This window comes from Manacus vitellinus, unplaced genomic scaffold (genome assembly GCF_001715985.3).
Source record: "Manacus vitellinus isolate BGI_N305 unplaced genomic scaffold, ASM171598v3 scaffold_63_pilon, whole genome shotgun sequence".
NCBI lineage: Eukaryota > Metazoa > Chordata > Aves > Passeriformes > Pipridae > Manacus > Manacus vitellinus.
Genome location: NW_021940711.1, coordinates 2,516,101 through 2,542,323, shown reverse-complemented (window position 1 = coordinate 2,542,323; position 26,223 = coordinate 2,516,101). Strand labels below are relative to the sequence as shown.

General features: G+C 42.9%; 1 protein-coding gene across 1 annotated transcript in view; it reads left to right on the top strand.

Moving 5' to 3' along the window:
- Positions 1–2,818: 2,818 nt before the first annotated feature.
- The window catches only part of SLC6A5 (solute carrier family 6 member 5), a 31,814-nt gene continuing 8,409 nt past the window's right edge, over positions 2,819–26,223 (top strand). Inside the window, exons 1-14 of the mRNA XM_018083425.2 lie at positions 2,819–2,918; positions 4,131–4,658; positions 5,665–5,803; positions 7,033–7,164; positions 7,464–7,637; positions 8,326–8,467; positions 8,912–9,044; positions 11,249–11,383; positions 11,917–12,020; positions 14,175–14,299; positions 18,060–18,172; positions 18,467–18,598; positions 19,818–19,917; positions 24,863–24,963. Of these exons, the coding sequence (XP_017938914.1) occupies positions 2,916–2,918; positions 4,131–4,658; positions 5,665–5,803; positions 7,033–7,164; positions 7,464–7,637; positions 8,326–8,467; positions 8,912–9,044; positions 11,249–11,383; positions 11,917–12,020; positions 14,175–14,299; positions 18,060–18,172; positions 18,467–18,598; positions 19,818–19,917; positions 24,863–24,963 (2,061 nt within the window). The 5' untranslated portion in view covers positions 2,819–2,915. The remainder of the gene's footprint in view (positions 2,919–4,130; positions 4,659–5,664; positions 5,804–7,032; positions 7,165–7,463; positions 7,638–8,325; positions 8,468–8,911; positions 9,045–11,248; positions 11,384–11,916; positions 12,021–14,174; positions 14,300–18,059; positions 18,173–18,466; positions 18,599–19,817; positions 19,918–24,862; positions 24,964–26,223) is intronic.

The following is a 26,223-nucleotide window of genomic DNA, read 5'->3' as shown; positions in this document are numbered from 1 at the left end:
GACCACGAGCCCTCTGCCCTGGAGCAGCCGCCTTCTCCCCCAGCTTCCTTTGGGAAGCAGACAGGATTCCTTCAGGCAGACGATTTTTACGTCGAGGGTGGGTGACTTCCCCACGGCCCCCGAGGGAGGGATGTGTGTTTGGTGGGAGCTGCAGGCAGGCGCTTTGCCTTAATCTCTTAGGGACGTGTTGTGGGCTGGGAGGGGTGGTTCGCCTGCGGGACAGGCGTTTGGGAGGGATGGTGAGAAGGAGCTCGGAAAAATCATTTTAATGAACCTTCTGGTTGTTAACTGGGAAGTTAAAACCCCACACTGGAGGGATTTGTTTTGGTTTTGAAAGGAATCGGAAATCCAGACTCGGGGTTTGGACCGAGAGCAGGTGTGTCCATCCCAAACCGCGTGGGAGAGGGCAGCGGCAGTAGGGAGTCGGGCTATACGGCCCCGAGGGCCAGACACGGAGGGATAGGACAAGGGAAAATGTTTGGAAGCAGAGCCGTGTTTCTCCGTGGGTTTCCCTCTTGATCAAGAATGGATCCTTGGCTCTGGTCCTCAGCGAGAGCCTCCGGCCGTCCACTTCCAATAGCCTTCCAAGGGGCACAGAAGGGTGCTCTTGCCTTTTCTGAAAAGAAAGGAGATCGATTCCCCTTTTCCAGGCGTGAAACTTCGATGTCACATTTCAGTGCTGATGGAGAAAGCAAAAATACCGCTTGGAAAAGAATGTAAAGGACGAGTTTTGCCGATTTTTTGAGAAAACAAAATAAGTCAACTCTGTGAGTCCAGTAGAGGTTTGGGGGCCTTGACGACCAAAATACTTCTTGGACTGCTGCCTTATCGCTTTTGATTCGGTCTGTGCCTTTAGAGGCATTAATGTAAGCTGAAGGGCAGCACAACGGAGCTAACGATCAGAGGTTGGAGGATGCTTCGAGAAGGAAATACTGCAAAATACCACGGATTTCTTTCCCTCCCTACTATAGATAGCTTCTGTGTGCGCCCCTCGATTTCTGAATAGACCCGTGGAGAGTACACAGAGTCGTAGAATGGCTTGTCTTGGAAGGGATTTTAAAGCTCATCTAGTTCCTCCTCATCTCTGCCATGGTCAGGGACACTTTCCACTAGACCAGGTTGCTGTTCTACGCGGTAGAAAAGAGGCAGAAAAGTGTCTTTGAAGACAGGAACATGCAACAGTCCACACACACGGGGTGTGGGTGTTTGTGTAAAAACACCTACGTGTGCATATTGCAATTAACTACCTGTGATGTAGGTAAACTCCTATGCCTGAATGTGTTCGAAGCAAGATCACAATAAGCAAACGACAGCTGTGTTTAAAAGGTGCTCTGGAGCTCTGCTATAAAGCAAAAGCATTTTTCAGCCGGGAGACAGAGTGATCTTCGAAAACCGATTTTGAACGTTCTGCTTTGCCAGCTCCTCGGCTTTCGTGGGCCTTTCAGTAACTCTCCAGGTGAGTCTCAGCTGACACACGCAGTGAGGAGGTGGAACGTGAAGGAGTTGGGGCGGGCGCTGCGGGAGCTGCCTGCGGTGGAACAAAGCTCCCCGGTCCCTGACGGGGGTGGCAGCTCCCGGTGGAGCCAAAGGCTCCGCGGAATGGTCTGGCCTGCTGCGAATTTTTTATTTATTTCGTCCGTTGGTAACCCGTAAAATCAAGGACTAGAAGAAACGCGTGTGATGCTGGCGAGTTTAGCCCCCTCCGCCCCTCCCTTCCCCCGCATGGGCGCACACACTTCACACTGCTTACGCTAAAATGTAAGGTACTCTCCGGAGGAGCTGACGCCAGCAGGATCTATGCGGAGGAACGGCGCCTCTGACGCTGGAACAACTGCGAAGGTTGCTTAGGGAGCACCCCAGTTTGCCAAAACGCTTTCTGTTTTTTTTTGTCAGTGTGAACAAAATTATCCTGAGAGCAACCGATCTTTGAGAAAGCCCCTCAAATAGCAACACGTTTACGAGAGGTGATTATGTATGAATTACTTCGTTACAAAAACCATTCTGAGTTAACACCTTTAATTTTAATGACGAGTAATTCCCCTCTTCCCCCCAGTCCCCAGTAATCAGACATAAATGTCTTGACGGGCGAGGGAAGAGCACCAACAACTTCACGGCTGTTGCCGTCATCTGTAATCCCACTTAACTGCTCTTAAGACAGTTCTGATGAAAGAAAAAATTGCTTTATTGCTTCTATCTTTTAAATTTAATTGAGGTTTCCCCCCGTGAGGCACAGTAAAAATAGAGTATATAATGTTATTTTGTTCAAGGAGACCAAGTGAGATGCAATTTAAATGTATTTGTTTAGTTTATACACTTTGAACTTCTCACTCCGTGTGTAGCTATGTGGTTAGATATAAAATTCGCATTTTTTTAATTTCTATTCTCATATCCATACATACGGATATATAAAATTATATCTGATCCGACCACGAACTGCAGAAATGCAGGAAAAAGGAGCTGAATAGCGGTACAATAAGAGGGAGGAGGGAGAGGAGTACAAATGGAAGGTTTCTCCCCATTTCTCTTTTGCTTTGGGTGCAGTAGTACGTGTTTCTCACATGTTCCCCCTAACTGCCAGCAAGAAAGTTCTCCCATGCTCTTGCTGGATTTGGTTTAGTAATCAGCCCCCACATGAGTCACAGGGAACACGCAATGCCACTGCCGCATGAGTGACAGCAGCCGGCGCTCTGGCTTCTCGTTGTCCCTTTAAAATCTGAAACCAAGGGTAATGATTTATCAAACTCTTATTATCAAGAAAATGTCACGCGAAGGGCACCTTGCTATGCACTGACGCAAACCCAGTCTTTCCCAAGGAAGTATAGAAAGCTTTGCTCTGGACTGGGCAAAATCCAGTCTGCCAATTGCCCGTACCGCTGTTTTTACCTCTATCGACTCGATCTGTGGCTATTTAAGACATGGTAAGTGCTTGATTTTTGATCTTCGATATCGAGAAGGGTTGGAGGAGGGAAGAGTTGGCGAAGGGGGAGCTGTCCGCGGTGCTGCCGGCGGAGCCAGAGCGGGAAGGCTCCCGCGGACCGGGGTAGGGATGCTGCCGGGGAAGGAAAGGGGCGAGGGAGGGAGAAAACGGTGCTACCCCAAAATGCACTCAGTTAGTGACTGAGTCCTTGCAGATCTTATCCCTGATGCCGGGAGATGGGATTACGATGGAGAGAAAACTTGTGAGGAAAATGCCGACGGGCAGTTTTGTGAAACATTCTGAAAAAAGAAAATGTATTTGTAAATATAAACCCTTATATAGCCATAATATTAAACTGATGGAAAATGTAGGTGTTTTCTGCCGATTGTTTAATGTACATATAAAAAAAAGATGCATTTTAAATTATAATTTTAAACTGAAGGGAAAGGCACGGGTGAGTGGGAAAGTGTCATCAATAATCTGTTTAATTAATAGGGAATGCTTAAAAAAAATCTTTGGAGACATGCGAGTCTGAAATATAAGAAAAAGAATAGGGAAAACCAGCTGTTATTGGCGGTAATTCCACTGTGGTAGTGTGGTTATGTTTTGGGTTTTTTCTTTTTCTTTTTTTTTTTTTTTTTTCCCTTTCACCGTCTTGCTGACAGTCTTTGAAGCATGGCAGCCAGCTCAGAAATGTTCACCAGCACTATTTCACTTGTTTTTTAACATCCCTTGCTGCCTACAGGGCAGCTTGCCTCTTGCTCATATATATTAAAAAAAAAAAGTCGATGTGCATTGTTGAATGACAGAAAGGAAATGGGGCGTAAAATTAAAGAATCTTTCTACACTGGTGATAGGGAAGGGAGCATCCTACAGTCGTGATGTGAAATCTAACGAGATCTGGCGGCGCAGTGCTGTAGAAACACTTATTTAAACTTGAATTACGGGTTTGCAGATGCTGGTGCTGGTTTTTATTTGATGATTTTTTTTTTTCCGTGTGCCGTACTGTTTTTCCCCCAGAACATTAACATTGAGTGGGAGGGCAAGCAGGCGAGCCGGGGCTCCTCGAAATTCTGCAACACTCCTGCATCCACATTTTCCAGCGCATGCGTTTTGTGCACGGGGACAGAAATTCGTAGAATCTCTGCAGCACCAACATTTTTTTCCCCCCCTTCTTCTTCTTTTGGTAAAATATGTGACGTTCTCATTTTAGGATTACGCCAGTCAAAGGGATATGAGCAAGCAGGTTGTGAACAATCCTGAACCTGTGGCTCGTGGACTCAGTGAAGGTGCGGGAGTTGTAAGAATCAGCCCCGAAAATGAGCCGCAGGATGCCCCGCCGCAAACCCCCGCCGCGACGGCCAGGCTTCCCCGATCGCTCTCTAACGACAGCAGAGCACTTCCCTCCGAAGAAGCTAAACCAAACGATTTTGAGAGGACCAAAGTCGGGATCTGCAAGCTCAGCAGCACCCCGGTGCAAGCCAACTCCACGCTCCGGAGGGAATCTGTGGAAGCCTTTCCCTGCAAGCCCAGCCCTGGGGTAGGGACCGCCGGGCAAGCTGCTATCCCTCACTGCAAAATTCCCGCTTTGCAGAGCACAGACGGGGACGCTAATCTAAGCCTTGGTAAGAGCACGCTGGAGCAGAACAGCACCAAGGGCGCCTGGGTGACCTTGAGCCAGAGCACCGTGGTACTGGGCACAGATGGCAACACTTCCGTCCTTCCCGGCAGAGTGGAGGGGGTGAGTTTTCTCCTGACAGGTTTTCTTTCCCCCGCTTCAGCTCGTGGGAGGTCTTTGCCACTCAGCACCCATCTGGGGCTGAAGTTCTAAAAGCAGGTCCGGGTCAGCCGGGGATGGGGCTGTGCGGCGGTGGGGAGAGAGGATCTTAGGTCCAGAGCTGTAATGCTGGCGAGTGCTAATAATGTAATACCGCTACAAAGGACCATCCTGTGCAATTCCGGTCCGTTCCCTAGGCCGTGCCTGTCGGTGTACCCCGGGTCCGACCGGTGCATCCCCCTAACACGCCCCTGCGGGAGGTCTGGTCCTGTCCCCAGCATCAGACGGGAAGGGCACCTTGCCCTTCCTCTCCTCGGGCTCGGCCGCCTGCCCTAACCCCCGGTGGCTGCGTGCCTTGGCCCCTGTAACCAAAACCAGGGCCAAATAGATCAGCCCAACCCTGTAAGAGGTCGAACCATCCCGTGGGTTCCGCCGGTGGGATGAGGGGCCGGGAAGGTGCCGCGCCCGCCCCCTCTCCCTGTCCTTCCGCGTACCTGCGTTTACCCTGGAACGGGGCCGTGGGGGGCTGTTCGTTCTGCAAAAGCAGTTCTTTAGTTCATCTGCGTGTGCTGGGCCTCGGCGGGCTGTGCTGAGAGCTGGCTGGCCGTCCTTACCCTTCCCAGGGCACTGAGGGCTTCAGCCCCCAGAGGAGGAGACGAGACCTCCCAGGCGATCCTCGCTCCCCCTTCCCCCGAGCCCTCAGTGGAGGGCTATACTTTAAACCCACCTTTCGTGGGTTTTTTTTCTGGACAGAAGAGAGGCCAGGCAGCAGTGGTGTGGGCTGCAAGGGGGGGCCTCCCGGGAGGGTCCCTCCGGCCCGGCCGCTGCTCGCAGGTGCAGCCGCAGCACCGCGGGACTTGTCTGCAGAAGTAGCTGCTTTCCCATCTCTCTCTCTCTCTCTTCTTTTTTTTTTTTTTTTTTTCGTTTTTGTTCTCCCCCTCCATTTTTCCTCCCTTTTCTCCCCTTTTAGGAAGACGATGTAGGGGATGAAAATAAAGCCCGAGGAAATTGGTCTAGCAAGCTGGATTTCATCCTCTCCATGGTGGGTTATGCAGTGGGGCTGGGCAATGTCTGGAGGTTCCCGTACCTGGCCTTTAAGAATGGGGGAGGTATGATGGCTTTTTCCTGTCTCTCTACCTGCAGTACCGTACGGGTCTGAGCCAGTCTCTGCCTTTTTGGCGGGGAGAAAAAGGAGGGAAGAGGGGGCTGGCGGCTCCCTATTGCCGGGCAGCCAGCCCCGGGCTTAGCCGAGGTGCGAGGGCACCTTCAGACCGTCAGCGACGTGGTGAAGCATCTGCCAGGTGGTTTTTTTTTGTTGTTGGGGGTTTTTTTTTGATTTATTTTTTTTTGGTTTGGTTGGGTTTGTGTTTGTTTGTTTGTTTTTGGTTTTGTTTTTGTTTGTTTGTTTTGTTTTGTTTTGTGATGGTCACCTCTGGAAGTAGGAAAGCTCCGACGAGATTTCATTAAAAGGCAGTGCTTTCCTTAAAAACACCTGCAATTGGTGCTGGCCGGAGAGGGAGGAAAACGAAGAGGCGGGTTGATCACAGAGGGAGGGCTCCAGGACTCCCTTCACCTCATTTATGTACAATCGGGTCTGAATCCGCAATCGGTGGGATGGGGGAAGAGGAGGGAGTAAAGGTCTGTACACAGAACTTTAGAATCAGGATAGTCACAAGAGGAAGTTTGATCCCAAATCGAGACATTTTGTTATTTCTTGAAGTTTGGGGGAATTATTTTAAATCTCTCAATGATCCGGTTGAAAAATAATCGTTTGACATAGAACGAATGCTGCTCAACAGAATAGAGGAGAAGTTAGGAGAGGGTTTGTGCCGTTAATAGTTTTCAAGGAGAAGAAAAAGTTTATTTACAGGGGTTCTCCTGCCAGAGGCTCTTATTTAAACGGAGAACCGGTGAGCGTTACTGGATTCAAGCCCCTGCAACTGTAAAACCCTTCCCTCTACGAAACGTCTATCAGCAGGGGGTATTGGTGCTGTGATCACCGAAAACGATTCTCTAGAGCCTGTTTTCTGTGAGGGAAGAAGGGATTTTAAACTAATTCTTTTTTAATTGTCAGCATTTTTTTTTTTTTACACATAAGACCTAAGCGGGAGGCATTAAAGTACTCCTTTAACAATAATATTGTCTCGAGCAAATGCTGGAAATGTAGAAAGCTGTCGCCCACCTTCCCCCACCCCATTCCCGCCCCGTCGAGGCCGGCGGCAGCGGGAAGCGATAACAAATAGAAAACATTTAATAGCTGCATGTCTTGACTGAATTGTCCCCAATGTCACGGGGTGATTCAGGTTACTCTCTCTTCTCTCCCCTCCTGCCCCCCAAGGTGCGTTTCTCATCCCCTATTTGATGATGTTGGCTCTAGCTGGGATCCCCATTTTCTTCCTGGAAGTCTCCCTGGGGCAGTTTGCTAGTCAGGGCCCCGTGTCGGTCTGGAAAGCCATCCCGGCCTTGCAAGGTGAGCGGAGCAGGAGCCGGCCCGGTTTTGGGGAGCATGACCTGCACTCCCTCTCTCGCATGGCTTCAGCCGCATGTCCTTGCGCGGTCCTTGCGGGGAAAGCCCCTCCAAGCAGGGGGACCCCCCGTAGCTGTGCCAGTTGCGGGGGAAGCCCCTCGAAGCGGGGAGCCCCCCGTAGCTGTGCCAGAGGAAGGCGATGCTTTGCAGCCGCCGGGCCCCGCCGCTCCCCCGGCTGCGGCCGCTGCCCCCTTCCCCGGCACTAACAGCGATGTTCTCCTGTCTCCCCTCTCTGTTCCCAGGCTGCGGCATCGCCATGCTGATCATCTCGGTTCTGATAGCCATATATTACAATATTATCCTGTGCTATACACTTTTCTACCTTTTTGCGTCCTTTGTACCTGTGCTGCCCTGGGCCTCCTGTAACAACCCGTGGAACACGCCAGACTGTAAAGATAAAAACAAACTTTTGCTAGGTGAGTTGGGACATTTTTTTTTCCCCCCAAAAATTATGGCCGTGGTGCTTTTCCAGAGTTTTCTTCAGCTCAGCTGCGCCCCTGGGAGATGCCAGAGGAGATTGCGGATGACCGTGGCCGGGCGAGGCTCCCAGCACGGAGGAACGGTCCATTTTAAAACCGCTTTGAAATGATTTGTATCACATGGGCGCTTCCCTCTCCTTTTATTTAAATTTTTCCTCATTAAGGATGAATGAGATTTGTCAATTAAAATGATAATAAAAGCCCAACTTCCCCCCCCTCCCAATCCTCGGGGAAAAACTCTGTATAGGGGAGAAAGCACAGAACAAAATACCATAGCTGGCAGCCTCGGGTGTCCACTAAAGACAAATTATTTGCCTTTAGAGAAGCTTCTCTTAATAACGAAACAAACAAACAAACAAACGAAAACCGTTTTTGCAAACGACCAAAAACTCACTGTGAGATGAAAAGGGGAAAAATAAACCTAGTAAACAACCTTCCAGAAAAGGTATTGGCACTTGAAAGTTCAAGTAATTATGTGTGATCTACTGCTTTCTTGTAATTTTACAAGAAAAAATCCAACCAAACAAACAGAAAACCCCGACTATACACCTTTTTTTTTTGGTTGTTTGTGGTTTGTTTTGTTTTGTTTTGTTTGTTTGTTTTTATTTTCTTTTTTTCTTCCTAGATTCCTGCATTATTGGTGACCATCCAAAAATACAAATCAAGAACTCTACTTTCTGCATGAGTGCCTATCCAAACTTAACCATGGTTAACTTCACCAGGGAAGGAAACAAAACATTTGTCAGTGGAAGTGAAGAATATTTCAAGTAAGATCTTTCTTTGTTTAGTGACCGTTATGTTAATCTCTCTTTAAAATCCGCTGGAACAGGCAACAAATCACTGCTTGGAAAACTAGAAATATAATAGCTATAGACAGCAAATAATGTTAATTTTTTATGCTTAGGAATGATGAAAGGCAGTTCAAATGCTGGATTACTTGTGTTCTGTTCCTATGGTGCTCAGCACAGCTGGGGTGTTGGCCCATGCCCGGCAGTTTTATCTACTACTGCAATGCAGATAAATAAAATAATACATGGTGAGAATCGTTGGAACCTTCTAGAGAAACTGCTGAGGATGCTGAAGCAAAACAAAATACTCCAGGAATTTGCACTCAATTACTGCCTCCGGTTGCTTTATAATGCTGTTATTATTTTTTTCTGTTCTTTTTTTCCCTCAATTTTAATTTTTTTCTTAAATTCTTTTATTCTTAGGTACTTTGTATTGAAGATTTCAGCAGGGATTGAATATCCTGGTGAGATCAGATGGCCCTTGGCACTATCTCTTTTCCTAGCTTGGGTGATTGTATATGCCTCCCTTGCTAAAGGAATCAAGTCATCAGGAAAAGTAAGAATAGTATTTGAGATTGTACACTGCAAGAAAGTAGGGTGATGTTTTAAGGAAATCCCACTCATTTAAGGCACTGAATTACAGAAAATATTTTCAGTAAATGACTAAGTATTAATTGAAATGCCTTTTTCCTGTCTGTGTTTTCAGTCAAAACATAAACAATTTTTGTTCAGCATTTGTTCCTTAATCTTCAATCAGTTTAAAAGGAGCTCTTGAGCTGCACTCAGCAGTGGGATGGCAAAAAGGATACCTTCCAGCCTTCCCTATTCTGTGTGGTGTTTATCAAAATTCTGCAATCATCTCACATTCCACTGGAATCCAGGAAATTTTGATGTAAATGTAGACGTTAAGTAACATATTTTAAAATCAGAACTGAACTTCAAAAAAAAAGCTGGAGCAAAATAACTAGATACTTAATGGGATAAAGATAGTGGAAGTGCAGACATGAACTTTCTAGAGCTGACCCCAGAGTTTCTGATTCCAAGCCATCCCTTTGCTTCTGGAAGCTGACATCATCTCTTGTGAGGTAATTTGGTAATTAAAAATCCAGAGACTCAGAATGCCATGGGAAAATTGAGATATTTTTTCCCCCACCTTACTGTGGAAAAATGTTTTGTGAAAGATAAGAGTCTGGATAATAACTTTGGTTTGGGTATGGCAACAGATATTTCTTCAAGTGTGTCTTAGTGGCCAAGAAAAATATTGACTCTTCGATGTTAGAGAGGAAAAAAACTGAGTTCTTGGTGTCAGAGATAGAAATCCTGTATTTATACAGAGATTAGACTGCACAAAAATTCATCAGGGCAACTTGTTGAAACACCTCTTGAAAGAGCAAAGGGAAGGTTAGGAAAGCAACTTCAAAAGTTGCTTCAGCTCAGACCAGAGGCTGAGGGAGGTGATTCTCCCTCTCAGCTCTGGTGAGAATACATCTGGAGTGGTGTGTCCAGCTCTGGGGTCCACAACATAAGAAGGACATGGACCTCTTGGAGTGAGTCCAGAGGAAGCCACAAAGATGCTCAGGGGGCTGGAGCATCTCTCCATGAAGATGGGCTGAGAGAGCTGGAGTTGTTCAGCCTGGAGAAGGCTCTGAAAGAGACCTTAGGGCACCTTCCTAAAGGGGCTCCAAGAGAGCTGGAGAGGGACTTTGGAGAAGGACATGGAGTGACAGAACAAAGATAAGGGCTTCAGACTGAAAGAGAGGGGGGTTAGATTAGATATCAGGAAGACATTCTTCCCTGTGAGGGTGGGGAGGCCCTGGCACAGGGTGCCCAGAGAAGCTGTGGCTGCCCCTGGATCCCTGGAAGTGTCCAAGGCCAGGCTGGATGGGGCTCTGAGCAACCTGGTCCAGTGGAAGGTGTCCCTGGCCATGGGAGGAAGTTGGAATGAAATGGGCTTTAAGGTGCCTTCTAACCCAAACCATTCTATGATATGATTCCACAATATGTTATGATTCTGGCTTGTTTAAACTCAGAGGTTGATGTGAAAAATATTTGAAATGCTTTTGTGTCAAGTGTAGAGCTTAACTGGCCATAATCTAGTCATCTTATCTGACCACAGAGAGCTCTGTACTAGATAATTATTAAGACATTAGACACACAACCACTGTTGTGTATTTAGATATCATGGTGATTAGTTCTATCTGGATCATTTCACTGACTTTCTTTTTTTGCATTTGAACCATAAATATCACCGTGGTAATATGCAATTATTAAGAAGTACAAACAGTAATAAAACTTAATTAGGCTTTTTTTTTTTTTTTGTTAAATACAGAAAAATATATGGAAATATACAGGGGAAAAAACCCACAGAAATTTAAGTGTTATTGAATGGCACTGCTCATTTAATTTCCATTGAACTGTGATAGTTTGCTCTGGGCAAGGATCAAAAGTGATGTTTTCTTTTAGCTGTAAATTCCTATTGTTCCTCTCCAGACAGAGAGAGGAACCCTCTTCCTCTGTCTAGAATCCCAACTATTACCTTTGTTGCTGTTGGTGTTATTCCTGTTTCCAGCAGCAAAAAGAGCCATAAAATTTCAGGTTTCCTGGGAAATAACCCTGTTGTTTTCCTAGTTTATCCCCTGACTGTTGTCTCTGAGCCTGAGTAATTGCTTTCTTCAGGCAATTCTGTAGCACCTGTATTTTCCCCTCCTCTCTTCTTATCCAAATAAACCCTTTTACCAGCCTTTCCTTTGGTCTGTCCAGGTGGTGTATTTTACAGCTACATTCCCCTATGTAGTTCTCATCATCCTTCTCATAAGAGGAGTAACTCTCCCTGGAGCTGGAGATGGAATCTGGTACTTCATCACACCAAAGTGGGAGAAGCTAATTGATGCTATGGTGGGTTTACTATTGCACTTCTAACTACTGGGGTGAATAAGTCATGAAGATCTCTTGGTGTCTGCTGCAAGCATTTCATGTGTACGGGGGTGGTATTGTCATCTGTGGAAACTTGTTTGTTCTTCATCTTATGTGGATAAAGTATTATTTAGGGTCACTGGCAGATAAAACATCAGTATCTGGTGCAGATTTTTCCTCTTGATTTGTATTTTTTTTTTCTGAATGTATTGGAACTGATGTGTATAAAACAATGTAGTTTGGATATTTGTTTCTTCCATATACAGCAAAGTTAGTATGGTCCTTTTATATGGGCTCAATGAGAATAGTACTCCTCATCAAATGGGCATGATGTATTTCATGGCAGGGTTTTACTTTTAAATATTCTATTGATATCCATTTAGTTTAAAGTTCATTTAAAGTACTTAAATGTCAATCCCCTCACAGTAACATGTAATAGAATTATTGAACTCTCTAGCACTCTAACATTCTTTCCTGAAGCTGATACTATTTCCTCTCCTGTTTGTCTTATGTAGGTTTGGAAGGATGCTGCCACTCAGATTTTCTTCTCCTTATCTGCAGCATGGGGAGGTCTAATTACTCTCTCTTCTTACAACAAATTCCATAATAATTGCTACAGGTATGTAAGAGTAAAAAAATCGGTTTTATTAAACAGATTTGTCCAAAAACAGATGTCTTCCAACTTGCAGAAATCTGGTTTGTAAGATCCTCCTCTCGTGTCTTTTTTTCTCTTGTGTCTTTCTTTCTCTCATGCCTTTTGTGTCTTTTTCCCCCCCTCTTTTCCTCTCCCCCTTCTCTCTCTTTCTCTTTCTTTTTCTCTTTTTCTCTTTTTCTCTTTCTCTTCTTTCCCTTTGCCCTTCCCTTTCTCTTTCCCCTACCCCTTTTTCCCCTTCCCCTTTTCCCCTGCTCCTTTTGGCCTGCCCCTTTTCCCTTTCCCCCTTCCCCTTTTCCTTTCTCCTCTCTGTGTGTGGTGTTCTTTTACATTTAATCCTTTTGGCTTTGGGTATCGTCTCCTCTCCCCAGGCCCTAATCTACTAGTCTCAAGAGGAGCCTTAGGCTTATTAGAGCTCCTCTTGGCTCTTCATTTTCAGAGTCAGCAGGATGAGGTTGGAAGACAGTCTGGGAAGCTGTCAGCAGCTGTGAGCAGTGGCACGAAACAGAGGCAGTTGGCAGCCTCTGCTGAAGAACAGCCCGTGTGTAGAACGGGCTGAGCTTTGCTGTTGTCAGACATGCAGGAGTTTAACTTGCACCTTCCAAAGATGTGATTCTTCTATCTCCTAAATGTTTGTTTGTTTTTTTTTCCCCCAATTGCTCTTAGCGTCGTTTTACATGCACAAAGTTATTTCGTGTTGTGAAATTTAAAATCGCTTTTATTTGAACTCACCGAAAGTTGTTTTTTTTACAAGGAGAAAAGTCAACGTGTTCTGGTAGCATTGTGCAGTTTTTCATCCAAAAGCCTGCCAGATAAATGTCTGCAGATGGAAGAAACAAAAAGAATTGGCACTAGGAGAGTGCTTCCCTGTTATTTTATTCTCTTTAAAGCTAATCTGAAGTAAACTTTTACCAATTCCTGCAGTGATGGAGGTGCTGATTCAGGACATGCAGCAGCATCACAGGAACTGTCCCAAGAGGAGGCTTAATAACTTTCCCAACTCAAGGGGAAATAACTTTCCAACTCAAGACTGTGAAGCATACACTCCTTGAGGTTTTGACTGCCTTATCCTATGACTTCTAAGTACAGAGTAGAAAATACTTAACTTTAAAATCCTGATCCACCTTTCTTTGCAAAAAGGAATTTAAAAACCTTTTTACTAGTGCTCAAAAAGTAATTTAATATAATTGTCCCAAAATATTGATGAAAAGTGACGGTGCTGCATATACTCAGTAACTCCCACACAGAAATCCTTTGGCTCCTATTTTTTTAAAATTATATTTCTGGCCTTTGATTTTTGGTTGATGAATGAATACAATCAGAATATCAGGGGGAAAAAAAGGGAGAAACATCATGCTTAATTTCAGTATTAATTTAGCAATGTTTCTAACCAACATAAAAATCCCAAACATTGAAAGTGAGTGACCTATTTTTGCCTAAGTTGTAGTAGTTTATGGGGAAGTCCTCTGGACACACATATTGTTAAAAAAAAAAATCCTATCAGGAATGTAATAACTATGGATGGGGTTCATGAGGGCTGGTTTCCTCTCAAGTCACGTGTCTTGACATTTCCAGCATAGTAAGACATTCAGGTATAGATTGCTTGAGATTCACTTAACAATATCAACAGTGGGAAAATGTACCAAGGAATCCTCTGAAGATGGGAAGGTGTTTGAGTGAGTTCTGCAAGGTACAGAAAGCTAAACCCTGGAATTTTATGTATAAATGCAAGAAGGATACAGGACAAAACCCGTCTTACCTGGATAGTGGTAGTTAGTCCATATGTAACATAGTGAGCAGATATGCTTACGAGGCAAAGAGTTAAAAACTGTGTTACCAACCACGTCATCATCTTTGGAGAGGCCAAGAGCAGAAATGCTTGTCCTCCTGCACAGCTTCAGGTTCCTACATGGCACGTGGGTGATGAAAACTTGCACAGCTGATATGAAGACTCCTGTGCTCTCTGATCAGCATCAAATGCACCTGATAAGTATAAAAGTGTGCCTTCACCAGCATTCCCACAGATGTGTGTGCTCGTGAGAGACTCCTGAAATATGTACAAACCCCTCCTTGCATGTATCCCAACAAGGTGTCATAGCTTCTTGTTTTTTTTCTTTTCAGGGACACATTGATAGTCACATGTACCAACAGTGCCACAAGTATATTTGCAGGCTTTGTCATCTTCTCAGTTATTGGCTTCATGGCAAATGAACTCAAAGTGAATATTGAAGCTGTGGCAGACCAAGGTAGGGTACACTGGCATTTTGTTACTTAGGCAGGCACCTGGTAGCACCTTCAGCTCTGTTATTAATGATGACATTGATACTGGAGGAGGGAATTACGACTTCAAACTGGTGTGGATTAGAAAACCACATGTAGGCGTTTCTGTACAGGAGAAGGTACACTGGTAAGTCAATATCTTCCTTGAAAGCTCTTTATCACTTGTTTGGTAAGAGAAGGAACTGGGACTCATTTTAAATCTTTGTGTAAATGACTGATAAAGGGTAGTGTGGGATGGTCCCTTCTCATAGTCTGAGGGATTATTGGTCTTTTCATCTGTCTCTGCTGTTGTTTGTCAAATCCTCTTCAAGGTAAAAGTTGTTTCTGTTGGTGGGAATTTTAGATGGGAGGGAGGTGGCCTTTATAGTGTAGAAGGTGGGAGAAATATGGTGTGAAAGGTGGATTGAGCTTCTGAACCGTGGGAAGAAAGGAGATGCCTCCATGGGGAAGTAAAACATTTCTGAAGAACTGATTAGAAGATCTTCAGTAATGAAGTGAGATGGTTATAAGAAGGGATCTGAAAGGTCCTAGTTAGCAGAGCTGAAGACCACTATGCCAACTAAACCATAGCTCTAAGTGCCAGTTGTTTCTTGAACCCTTCCAGGGATGGTGACTTCACCACCTCCCTGGGCAGCCCCTCCCAATGTTTAACAACCCCTTCAGTGAAAAAATTCTTCCTGATGTCCAGCCTGAGCCTCCCCTGGCACAGCTTGAGACTGTGTTATCTCATCCTGTCACTGGTTGCCCAGGAGAAAAGGCCAATCCCCACCTGGCTACAACCTCCTTTCAGGGAGTTGTAGAGAGCAATCAGATCTCCTCTGAGTCTTTTCTTTGCCAGGATCAACAATCCCAGCTCCCTCAGTCACTCCTCACAGGACTTACTCTCTTGACCCTACTTTGCTATAAGAGGCAGCAAATAGGAAAGGAAGAGTTTTTGGGCTAAGATTCAGAGAAGTTATAATCCTATCACATTCTGACAATCATTTTAGAGGGATGATATAGAGGGATATAGGGTCTGAGAGGAGAATTTCATAGTATGAAATGAATAATGGTCAGCTGATACACTGTTTCTTGACAGCAAGTAGTAGGGGATACTGAACTTGCAGGCTAGTGTAATGTCAATTCAGTATTCAGTGCCTCATCTCTTCTTTTTGGTTTGCCAGTCACTAGGTGGCCACAGAAAAGTTAAATTTTTTCCCAATTTTCTGGACAGATGAGACCATTATTTTTGAAAAACTCCATGTGAGGCCAGGTGTTTTTAGGAGTAATGTTTACATCAGTATTTTTATTTTAGATTTTACCTCCATTCTGGAACAAACAAACAAACAAACAAACCAAACCCCAAAAGCTAAACCACACTGCACTCACCAAAATTATTTGTAAGGAATTAGAGTTAAAGAAGTTGTGCCTGAGTGGAGCTGCAGTGGAAGCTCCAAAGAGATGGACAGAGGTGGGATGGAGAGACAGGACTGGTGGTGGAGGAAACACTTGGTTCAGCTGGTTCATGCATCTCCCTGGAGATGGTGTAAAATTTAGCACAGGAGACCAAAACCCCTTTTCTGGCTGGTGGTCTTTGAGTCCCAGGCTGGAGCTCTCTGTTCCCAGCTGCCTCAGCAGCTGTTCCAGGGGATGTGGAAATAGCTGCCACAAGACAAGCTTATTGTAGGGCTGTGAGTGTGTTTGTAAGAGCCTGCTTAGGCCATTTAAAATTATTTCACAGGGGTGAGGCCTTGCTGCTCTCCATGACAGAGGGAAACAAAATTCAGTGAAGTAATAGATGACTTTGTAGTAGGAAGAGTGCAAAGATTAGGGATAATTGTGGACTGAGGTAGTGCACTGAATTACCATAATTAAGAAGCAGACTCAAGAAGTGGGGAAAGGAACCAGCTCTTGTCCTTGCCTATCGTTTTTTTATGTTCTAAAGTTGTATTTTTTTTTTTGCAGTGAAGGAGAAAAAAGCCAAAATGATGATGAAACATAATCTCCCTTCAAGTTTTCAAAACCTTGAATGAAAATGTTAATGGAAATAGGAAGGGGTTTTTTCCTTTTTTTTTTCTCCTAAAATATTAATCTGAAAAACATAGTATGTTTTTTCATTTAGAATCCTCTTTTCAGGAAAAGCTAATCTATCTGATGAACAAATAAAACACCATGGAGGGAGAGACAGAACAATCTCTTTTTGTCCTACTGTCTGGTTAAGAATATAGCGCAGTTGAAAAATGTTAGTAATTTAAAATGAAAGTTCAAGGTAATTGGACTTTTTAAATTTTAACACATATAAAATATTTGGAGTTTTCTTGTCTTTAATAAACTTTTAGAAAGAGTTCATACCCACCTAAGTCTCCAAAGATGGAAAGGATGTGAGCCAGCCTCTCTGTGACTGTTGACCTGGGGTTGATCCGTGTTATTTCGGAGAGTTATGAGGGGTTGACATGGGAAGATGTGCAGTTTAATATTCTCTAATTTAACTTTTCCTGAAAGTGGGATTAATGGGAACTCATCATTCTGAGACTTAATTAAACTTTCACATGCAGGAATCTGCTGTAAAGAGAGCCCTTGTCTCTAATAATCAAGAAGAAATATTTAATCAAGAGGTGAAAGAAGTGCTTGTAAATATATAGTAGTTCTACCTGCCCCTTCTTATTTCAAAAAGTCATTTTTTCTGCAGCACATTTTAAAGGCAGCAACACTGAGTCACGTACAGTGTTGGGTTTGTCTTTTTTTGTACTGTGTTGCTAAGTCTTGTATTTGCCTTTTGTTCAGAAGGAACCCCAAACACTTGACATGTTGCCTGAGGAGATGATGTGATGTGCTGCTAAAACTGTGTTTTCCTCAGTATGTGATCAAATAGCAGTTGTGTCTTGAACAGGAGCAGCTGTGGAGCTGGAGGAACTGGGGTGCAATGATTAGATCAGAAATAGCCAGGACGGAGTGAGTGGGGAGCCCATTCTCTTGCCATGAGGCATCAGTACAACTTGGCTCTCATTTGTATCTCTCCTGGCAGGAAATACCTTTCCAAGTGTTGGAAGTGGGAATTCCTTTAGCTGGGGTGAATAGAGAAGAAGTGCCATCTGCTGTAATGTTGACGCTGCATTCCTGCAGCCTTTGCTCCCCATCAACTCTGAGTACACTTGTAAAAATGCTTTTCCTTTACAGCTGACAGAAATTAAAGCCCAACATATCAAACAAAAAAGAACGGGAAACTCCTGGTTAACGCTTTAAAAAACCCCAGCTCCTTATTTTTTGTGCTCTGCATTATTTCAGGTTTTCTTGTGGATTTTTTTAGATTCACAGTAGTTATTACCTTGTGTCTGGTATCACGTCTGGCCATCTTCTTTGTTCTCTGCTTCTCATTTGACTGTGTGCTGATGAGTTAAAGAAGAAGGATTTTTGCTTTTCCATTCATCCTTGAGGCAGCACTGAGGCTGTGGGTGTTTGCCATGTTGACCTAGGGCTGGATTGGTAGTTGGTAGGAATTTGATCACAGAGCAGAACAGAAACATAGCTGCAGTATGCAACTGTTGCTTATTTTTTAAATTTGTTTGGTCCAGTATATTGGTATACTCATTGCACATGTATTCTGCTTGGAAAGTAGGAGCAAATGAGTGATTTAAATCTTACGGTGAAAATAGAGATTAATCAGGTGAGGCTAAATTCTGTGATGCTTAGATCTTTCTCTAAATAAGAGAGACTGAACCTGATAACCTTTATTTTTCTTGTTTCTAGGTCCTGGAATTGCTTTTGTGGTTTACCCAGAAGCCTTAACGAGGCTTCCTCTCTCTCCCTTCTGGGCCATAATATTCTTTTTGATGCTTCTAACTCTTGGATTAGACACCATGGTAAACTGCTTTTGTGTCCCACTCTTTTCCTATTTGTTTGTCTGGGGGACCATGAGGTTAATTGCTATTTTCCATGTGGGCAGTAAACCAGTTTCCAAAGAGAGGAATGAAGTAAGGCCATCAATGCTGAAATCATTTGGGCAGAGCTTTGGTGTTGACATCTGAGCATTTAACACTTAGGATTCAAAATGCTCCCTAGGATTCAAAATGCTCTCTTATTTTCTTTTACATCTAGCTGGACCACTTTGTGTACACTGTGTGCACTGAAATGAATCCTTTCATTTTGTCTTCCAGTTTGCCACCATCGAGACTATTGTGACCTCTGTTTCAGATGAGTTCCCCAAGTACTTACGTACGCACAAGGCACTGTTCACTCTCGGGTGCTGCGTGTCCTTTTTCATCATGGGATTTCCTATGATCACTCAGGTAATAACACTGCCTTTGAGCATCACCGTCTGTCCCCAATCCCCCTCTGGTGGCCGTTTTCCTCCTTCACAAGTTGCAAAAGACTTAGCTGAGTTCTGCCACTTATGACACAGGGTGAGTCTGAAAGCCTTTTTTTTAATGGATGTTCTGACTGAGATACACTTATAAGACTGCTGTTCAAATCTTTCTGGGAATCAGATTTTTAAAATTTTCCCTAGTCAAACATCTTCAAAGTAGTAATGTAAACTAGGTATTCAATCTACACTGACAGAAGACAGGTTTAGTTTAGGTATTAGGAAGAAAGTATTTCCTGTGAGGGTGGTGTGCCCCTGGCACAGGTTGCCCAGAGAAACTGTGGCTGCCCCATCCCTGGAAGTGTCCAAGATCAGGCTGGACAGGGCTTTGAGCAACCTGGTCCAGTGGAAGATGTCCCTGCCCATGGCAGGGAGGTTGGAACAAGATCATCTTTAAAGTCCCTTCCAACTCAACCCATTCTATGAATTAAGGAAAAAACTGTAATTTTGTACGTCATATAAACATGCAACCTGTTTGGGGTGCCTTTCCTCCACGATTAGACATATACTGACAGTCTTGGCAAACCGAGCAGACAGTGGAATTCCCTTCTACCATTGATAATCTTCAGTGTCCTCTCTCCACTAATACCTCCAACATTATAAACTCAGCAATTTCGAGACAAGATGCACAAAATTTTACTATTTTTCCCTCCTCTTTCTTCCCTTTCTCTCTCCCCTTCCCTCATCCCCTACCAGCCTAGCTTCACTGTTCTAAAGCCTGGGATGGATTCAGTCTTTCCTTCACTTGAATTATGCTGCTTAACCTCTGCCCTGGAGATAGGACAACATATCCTTTCCAAATAGATGAACTGGACTCGTTACTAGGGTAGTTCTGGTTTCAAAGGTGATTTTGCTTTCCATGTAGTATTATGGGTTAGAGACACTACAAATGGAAGGTCTGATGGCGGTTCAGTCTTAAAGGACTGAAGCTGAAGTCTTCTCAAGCTGTGCTGGCTACCAGAATCAGGGGTACCATCTGCTTTTTTCTTGTTGGATTTGATATTCATTCAGCCAGAAGGAAGGAACTGTAGTGCAGCACGAGCCTGAGTCTGGTCGGTGTTTGAATGCTGACTTGGCTCCTGTTCCTCTCTGCTCTGCCTACCTCAATGCCACAAGTGATGGCTCTTTTATCTCTTTTTCCTTAGGGTGGAATGTATATGTTACAGCTTGTGGACACCTATGCAGCTTCTTACTCTCTTGTCATTATTGCCATCTTCGAGCTCGTTGGAGTTTCCTATATCTACGGTAAGAAAAAACACTGTTACTGGACAGCCTGTGTCGAAGTAACATTTTAGCATATGATAAAGTGAAGTTCTTAGGGAAAGGAGTATTTTTTTTTTAATAAAAAGCCTCAAAGTTCTCTTATTTTGGACAAAGAATGATAGGACCTCATTACTATAGGATACCTTCAAATAAATGTATTCAGAAGACTCAAAAGTCTCAAGTCCTTTTCCATCAATAGCTTAAAGCCAATGCTTAGAGATGAGTCTAAGAAGAGACTAAGCAGTTAGTGACACTATCTGTTCATAACACAGACTCAAGACTATGCAGCTTCTCAGAGTGACTAATTATCCCTGGTGGTAACAGCAGTTATATTGATCCATGCTGATGCACATGAATTGTGAGGAAGATCCTCAGTTGGTATAAAGCAGTGCAATTACCATGATGCTGCTGTAGCTACAACAGTTGATACCAGCTGGTGATGTGCTTCCAAGCTTTCAGGGTGTGTTTTAAGGAGACTGAGTCTTGGAAATGTGAAGATCTCCCTACGTATCAGGTGATTAACTTGTGTCTGGAGCGTAGTGTTGCCAGTTCAGACTTGCCTTCAAAAGCAAAAGGGGATATGAATCTCAGTGTGAAAAGTGACAAAGATAAGGCTGTTTCTGCTGTTGCTGTGTGCAAGAATGGATTATGTAGTTTATATCAGCTGGGCATAAAAATCCCAGATGTTGTGCTGAAGGTGCATATATAGCAGCATGACCTTAGGTTCTGGTCCCTTACACTGAATACTTACATCTCTCTGGGTTGCGGAGTCTGCTCTGTAACTTAAGTGCTTTAAAAAAATAGTACAAAATTCAGCAAATGCAGAATTTGTTGCTCTTGCTTGAGACATAAACATTCTAGACAGGACAGGGAATCAGTCCTTTCTTGTTTTCTCTAATTTCATGGAAATACAGCAGTGTATTTTATCTCCACTGACACCTAATCCAGTGAGCAGGCCTGAGTGGTTGGAAGCTAAGTCAGACATGACTATTGTTACAGAATATGATGGAAAAATTCAAAATACAGAGAGAAGAGTTGATTTTGACTGCTCGTCTTCTGGTTAATCAAAATTCCTGTGGGTTTTTTTTATCCCCTGGAATGTAAGTAATTTGATTAGAGTTGGCTTAGAAGTGAAATGAAACCCAGCCTCTCTAAAATCAATACAATTCCGTAAGAGATAAGTGAGGATGCTCAAGAAGAATATAAGGGTTTGTTGGGTTTTCTTTTTGCCTTTCTTCTCCTCCTCAGTTTGTTGAGAGCATGCCTGAACGATGCTGTAATGCTGTAATGCTTGAATGCTTTTAATATTTTAAAAACTACTTAATTCTGTAAAGTTTCTTTGTTGTGTATGTTTTTAAACAAGGATGAAGCTAGTAGGAAGCAGGTACTGGTTCTGTTCCTCCTCTGAACACTGTGTGGCAGAAGCACTGCAAACCTGCCTTCGTGGAATGACATTTTATTAGGCTTGGAAGCAAACAATTGCTCTGGCTTGTGTCTGCTTTGCACAGCAAATTCGGTGTCCCTTTAATAAAAAATATAAAACAACATTCAAACAGTTATAGCATTGCAAAGGAAGGACTTGAATAGAGGAAAAAGTTTTTTTTTAGTTAGATGTTACTTCATTGTAATCAGATGTGGAAAAGAACTGACAAATTACAAATTATTCTTTCCATACTTTCTGTGCCAACTGGTTGTTCATCAACAGATCTGGGTAAAGCCTTTGCTATAAACTATTTCAAAGATTATTCCCTGTAATTAACCTTTTGCTGGACTAAGGAGGTTCCAATCTTTTAAATGACAAAGGAAAGATTTACTTTACAATCATTATCTGCTTGGCTAATGTACCAGAGCTACTTCTACTGTGTTAAAGCTACTTTTGTAAGGACTGTTCATAGGAGTACATCCTGTACATTTGTGATTTGTGTGTTGTAAATACAAGCAAAGCTGCTGCTCTGGTTATATTCCTTCAAGCAGTGCTTAAAATTGACATAATATATTTTCAAGCTCTGACAACTGCTGTTTTACACTCCACTGACACCTTTCTCTGTGTACTTGTACTCTTCATGGCAAGCAGGTTGGCACAATAGTGGCAGGCGCTTTCATGATGAAATAAATTTGTCTTTAGTTCTTGTTACATGTTCTGCTTGCTGAGCTTGTTGAGATTTTTAAATTAAAAAGAGACACACTTGGTTATTTCCTTGTAATCACTTATTTTTTCAATGGAGTCAGTGCTCCACAAACCAACCAAATGCAGCTTTTTATTTCCCATGCTGGTAGAAATGTTTATTCTCCAGTTATTTAGATTATGATGCATGGTTGGTAAAGAACAGCTAAGAGCTGGGGGTATTAATTTAATCATCAGCATAATTCCCACTGTTGCATTTTGTAACGTGAGGCTAAAGACAAAAATCCTTGTGTTTGAGCGAAACATTGTCAAAAGCTGAAAATGTATGACTGTAACTTTGTGCTCCTTCTAGATCTTTTTTTGACTGTCTGTTTTTTTGAGAAGGTTTGTTGTAAGAGTGAATGGTAACTGCTGCAGTGTGTTTGTAAGAGACATTAGTAGTTTTGAACATTTTACCTGTAGCAGAATAACAAAGTAGTTGTCTGACTGGGTTTGCAGGCTCCTTTTTAAATGGCTTTTAGATCTGCAGCACTTGTGAATACATCATTCTACTTTAGGGAGGGGGAAATCAGATATGGAATATCATGTACTGTTTATTTCCCAAAGTTATTCAGCAGGCCTGACTGATCTGAGAGGGAGACCAGATTTACTAGGATTTAAAAAAAAGTAATAAGTCGGTGTTCTGTTAACCAAAGCATTCCTCTCATTTTTCTGTGGAACTTTCACTGGAAAGAGATAAGTACTGTGTAATCCCTGTATCTGCTTCCATGCATTTGACTTCTGAACTGCTAATATTTAAAAGCACCTTAAACTGTGAATATCTGCTGAAGATTCCAAGAAGGAACTGATTTTTTTTTAATTGGAGTTTGAAGAAAATCTGTGCAGATTTACATGAAGCTCGCATGAATTTTGGAGGCAGAAGCCCCTGGTAACTCTCAGTTAGGTATCCCTTTTTTGGAGCAGCAAGTGTGGCTGGAGTAGAGACTTTAAATGAGATTTAAACTTGGTGGAAAGACCCATCAGCCTGTATCTTGTGCTGCTGCAATTAGTTTAAAATGAACTTTGTCCCCAGCACAGCACACGACTGGCTGCTGTGTGAGAACCTCCCTCACAGCTTGCTGCAGGTGAATAAAACACAGGGGCAAATTGTTCAGTTGCAGCAAAAATATCCTTTCAGGTCTGTCACATAATGACCTTGGAGGTTATATTTGGCCCAGGCATACAAACTTCTATTACAAAATAGAGAAGGACACCATGATCCAGACTGGTGCTGAAGTAGTGATTCCATGGGTAATAAAAATTACATGTATTTTACAGAGAAGAGGCTTTCTGAAAAAGCAAATTTGCTGTAGTCAGTAGAGAAGAGAAAGAGAGGGAGAGAAACTACAGTCACTGAAAAAATGTGACATCTGGGTCACCTTGGCTTATTTTTTTAAGCTTACATCTGCTGCAGGTTGTAATTTTTTCCTTTTCCCTAAATTCAGTTCTTGCAATACCATCTCACTGTTTAATTTCTGGCTCTTTCTTCTCTATTTGTTATCATAACCTGGTTCTTGAGCTTTTCTCTCACATGCTATCTGCCTGAGTTGGGTCTTTAGGGCTGCCCAAACACCACCCAGCCCTGTTGCTTTCTTCAAGCTGCATCAGAAGACACTGAATAATGAACCATTGCTATTTTTTTACCTTCTTGATTCTTGGAACAGTCAGGTGGTTAGATTTATTTCTCCTTGATATCAACAGAAAGGCTTCCAAATTAGATGCATCAAGCCTGAGGATTATCCCTTCTTATACCCTGCAGTGTCTAATAAGAACATGAAGTAGTATATTCCTTTTGTTCAAGCATTTCTTACCCTACTCAGTGCCTTTTCTCCAATATTTAAGCTGTCCCCACATCATGAAAGTTAGATAAAATGCTTTATAAAATTTAGATAAAATTGGCCCAAATTTTAAACATTTATGTGGCAGATGAGCTCAGGCTTGGACCCCAGGCCTCTCTCTTCTTATTGTAATTAGAAAAGCTAGAATCAATTTCAAATTTGCTTTTATTATTTTTGATAAATTACTAATATCTAAATTACTAATAACTAGCAGGGAATAATATCAGCTCCTGGCCAGCACACTTCTTCCACCCACATGGCATTGCTGGGAAAGGAGCTGCAGAGACGGCTGAAATACCATTTTCCAATCTTGCATATTTGATTAACTCAAGTAGCTTTAGAGATTCAATCAATACAATAATCTGAAGAAATAGCACGTCTGTTAGTCTGTTTGTTCAAACAACATTGAATGTAATTTAAAATATTTACAGGTGCTCTCTAATAATTCTAAGTATCATTCAGGTATCAGTTGAAAAATAACAGGACATCATCAGTTTCAGTGCTAAGGGACACAGTTGTAATCCAGTCATGTAGCAGGTATAGAGAAGCTCAAATATTGTCTGTGCTAAAGCAGGTGTACAGATATTAATAAGACTAGTCTTCATAGTGAAATAAAACAAATCTACAAATAATTATACAAATAATTGTAGCTGCCCTGTACATACTATTAATGCTTTAACCAAACACCTGACCTCTATGTAAAAGCTCAATTTTGCTTTAATCCTCAAGAAGTAAATATTTTATTGGAATGGTTCCCACCACATTAGTCCCATTTTTTACTGTGTGGTTGGATCCTCCACAGAAGTTTTCAACCAACAAATCGGAGTGTTTTCGTAATTAGGCACAAGGGAGGGCACCAGAGCTCTGTTGCAAGTTGCAGTTGGTTTCTTTCACACCTAATTGCTTTTACATTTGCTGTTTACAGGATTGCAAAGATTTTGTGAAGATATAGAAATGATGATTGGATTCCAGCCAAGTAAATTCTGGAGAGTCTGTTGGGCATTTGTGACCCCGACTATTTTAACAGTAAGCAAAAAAAGAAAAATAATTCAATGTCTTCTCCAAAGAGTTTTGTTGTTGTTTGTTCACCATTCATGATGTTTCTAGGTGGTAGTAATTAGAACTTGAATGCAGCTAATTAAACACAACTGCTTGTGTTCTTACATGTGTATGTAATAGGAACAGAGTGTAAGTAATGGCATTTTTGGTGGAGAGGGGTGATGAGTTTCCACATGCTGCTGTGGTGGCCTTTCCTGTCCCTGCAAAATGGTCCTGTGGCACATTATTGCACAGTGTATGTGTGTGTGTGTGTGTACGTAGAGGGAAAGGAAAGGTCATGATCCTCCTGTCTGCTGTCAGGTTGGGTGAGGGAAAAGCCATTTTATTGAGTCATGAACTAATCCAGGAGAGGTGATTTGGAAAGGCAGAGATGGAAATTTGAGTGACAGAGTTTTAGCTGCAAAGGTGGAGGTACTGTTGCAAAGGTGGAAATAGGTGCTTTCTGGATAAGAAACATAAAACTTTTAGTTTCTCTAGGGGAAAAAAGAAAACAAATGAAAAAAGGAAAAAAGGGGGCGGAAAAAGGGAGAAATGGAGGAGAAAGAGGGAAAAGGGGAGAAAAGAGGTGAAAAAAGGGGGAGAGAAGGTGGGAAAAGAGGAGAAAGAGGGAACAAGAGGAGGAAAAGAAAGAAAGATGGGGAAAGAGGAAGAAAAGAGTGGGGGGAATGATGAAAAAATGAAAAGAGGGGGAAGAGGAGCAAAGAGGAAGAAAAAAAGGGGAGAAAAGGGGAAGAGGGGAAAAGTGGAAGAAAAAGGGGGAAATGAGAAAAAGGGGATAAAAGGGAAAGAGGAAGAAAAAAGGGGGGAATGAAGAAAAAGGGAACAAAGGGGAAAAGAGAAAATAAAAAGGGGGGGGAATGTAAAGGGAACAAAGGGGAAAGAGGAAATAAAAAGGGGGAAATGAGGAAAAAGGGGGAAAGAGGAAATAAAAAGGGGGGAAATGCTGGAAAAGGGGAAAGGAGGAAATAAAAAGAGGGCAATGAGGAAAAAGGGGGAAAGAAAAAATAAAAAGGGGAATGAGGAAAAAGGGGGAAAGAGGAAATAAAAAGAGGGGAATGAGGAAAAAGGGGGAAAAAAGAAATAAAAAGAGGGGAATGAGAAAAAGGGGAAAAGAGGAAATAAAAAGAGGGGAATGAGAAAAAGGGGGAAAGAGGAAATAAAAAGAGGGGAATGAGAAAAAGGGGGAAAGAGGAAATAAAAAGAGGGGAATGAGGAAAAAGGGGAAAA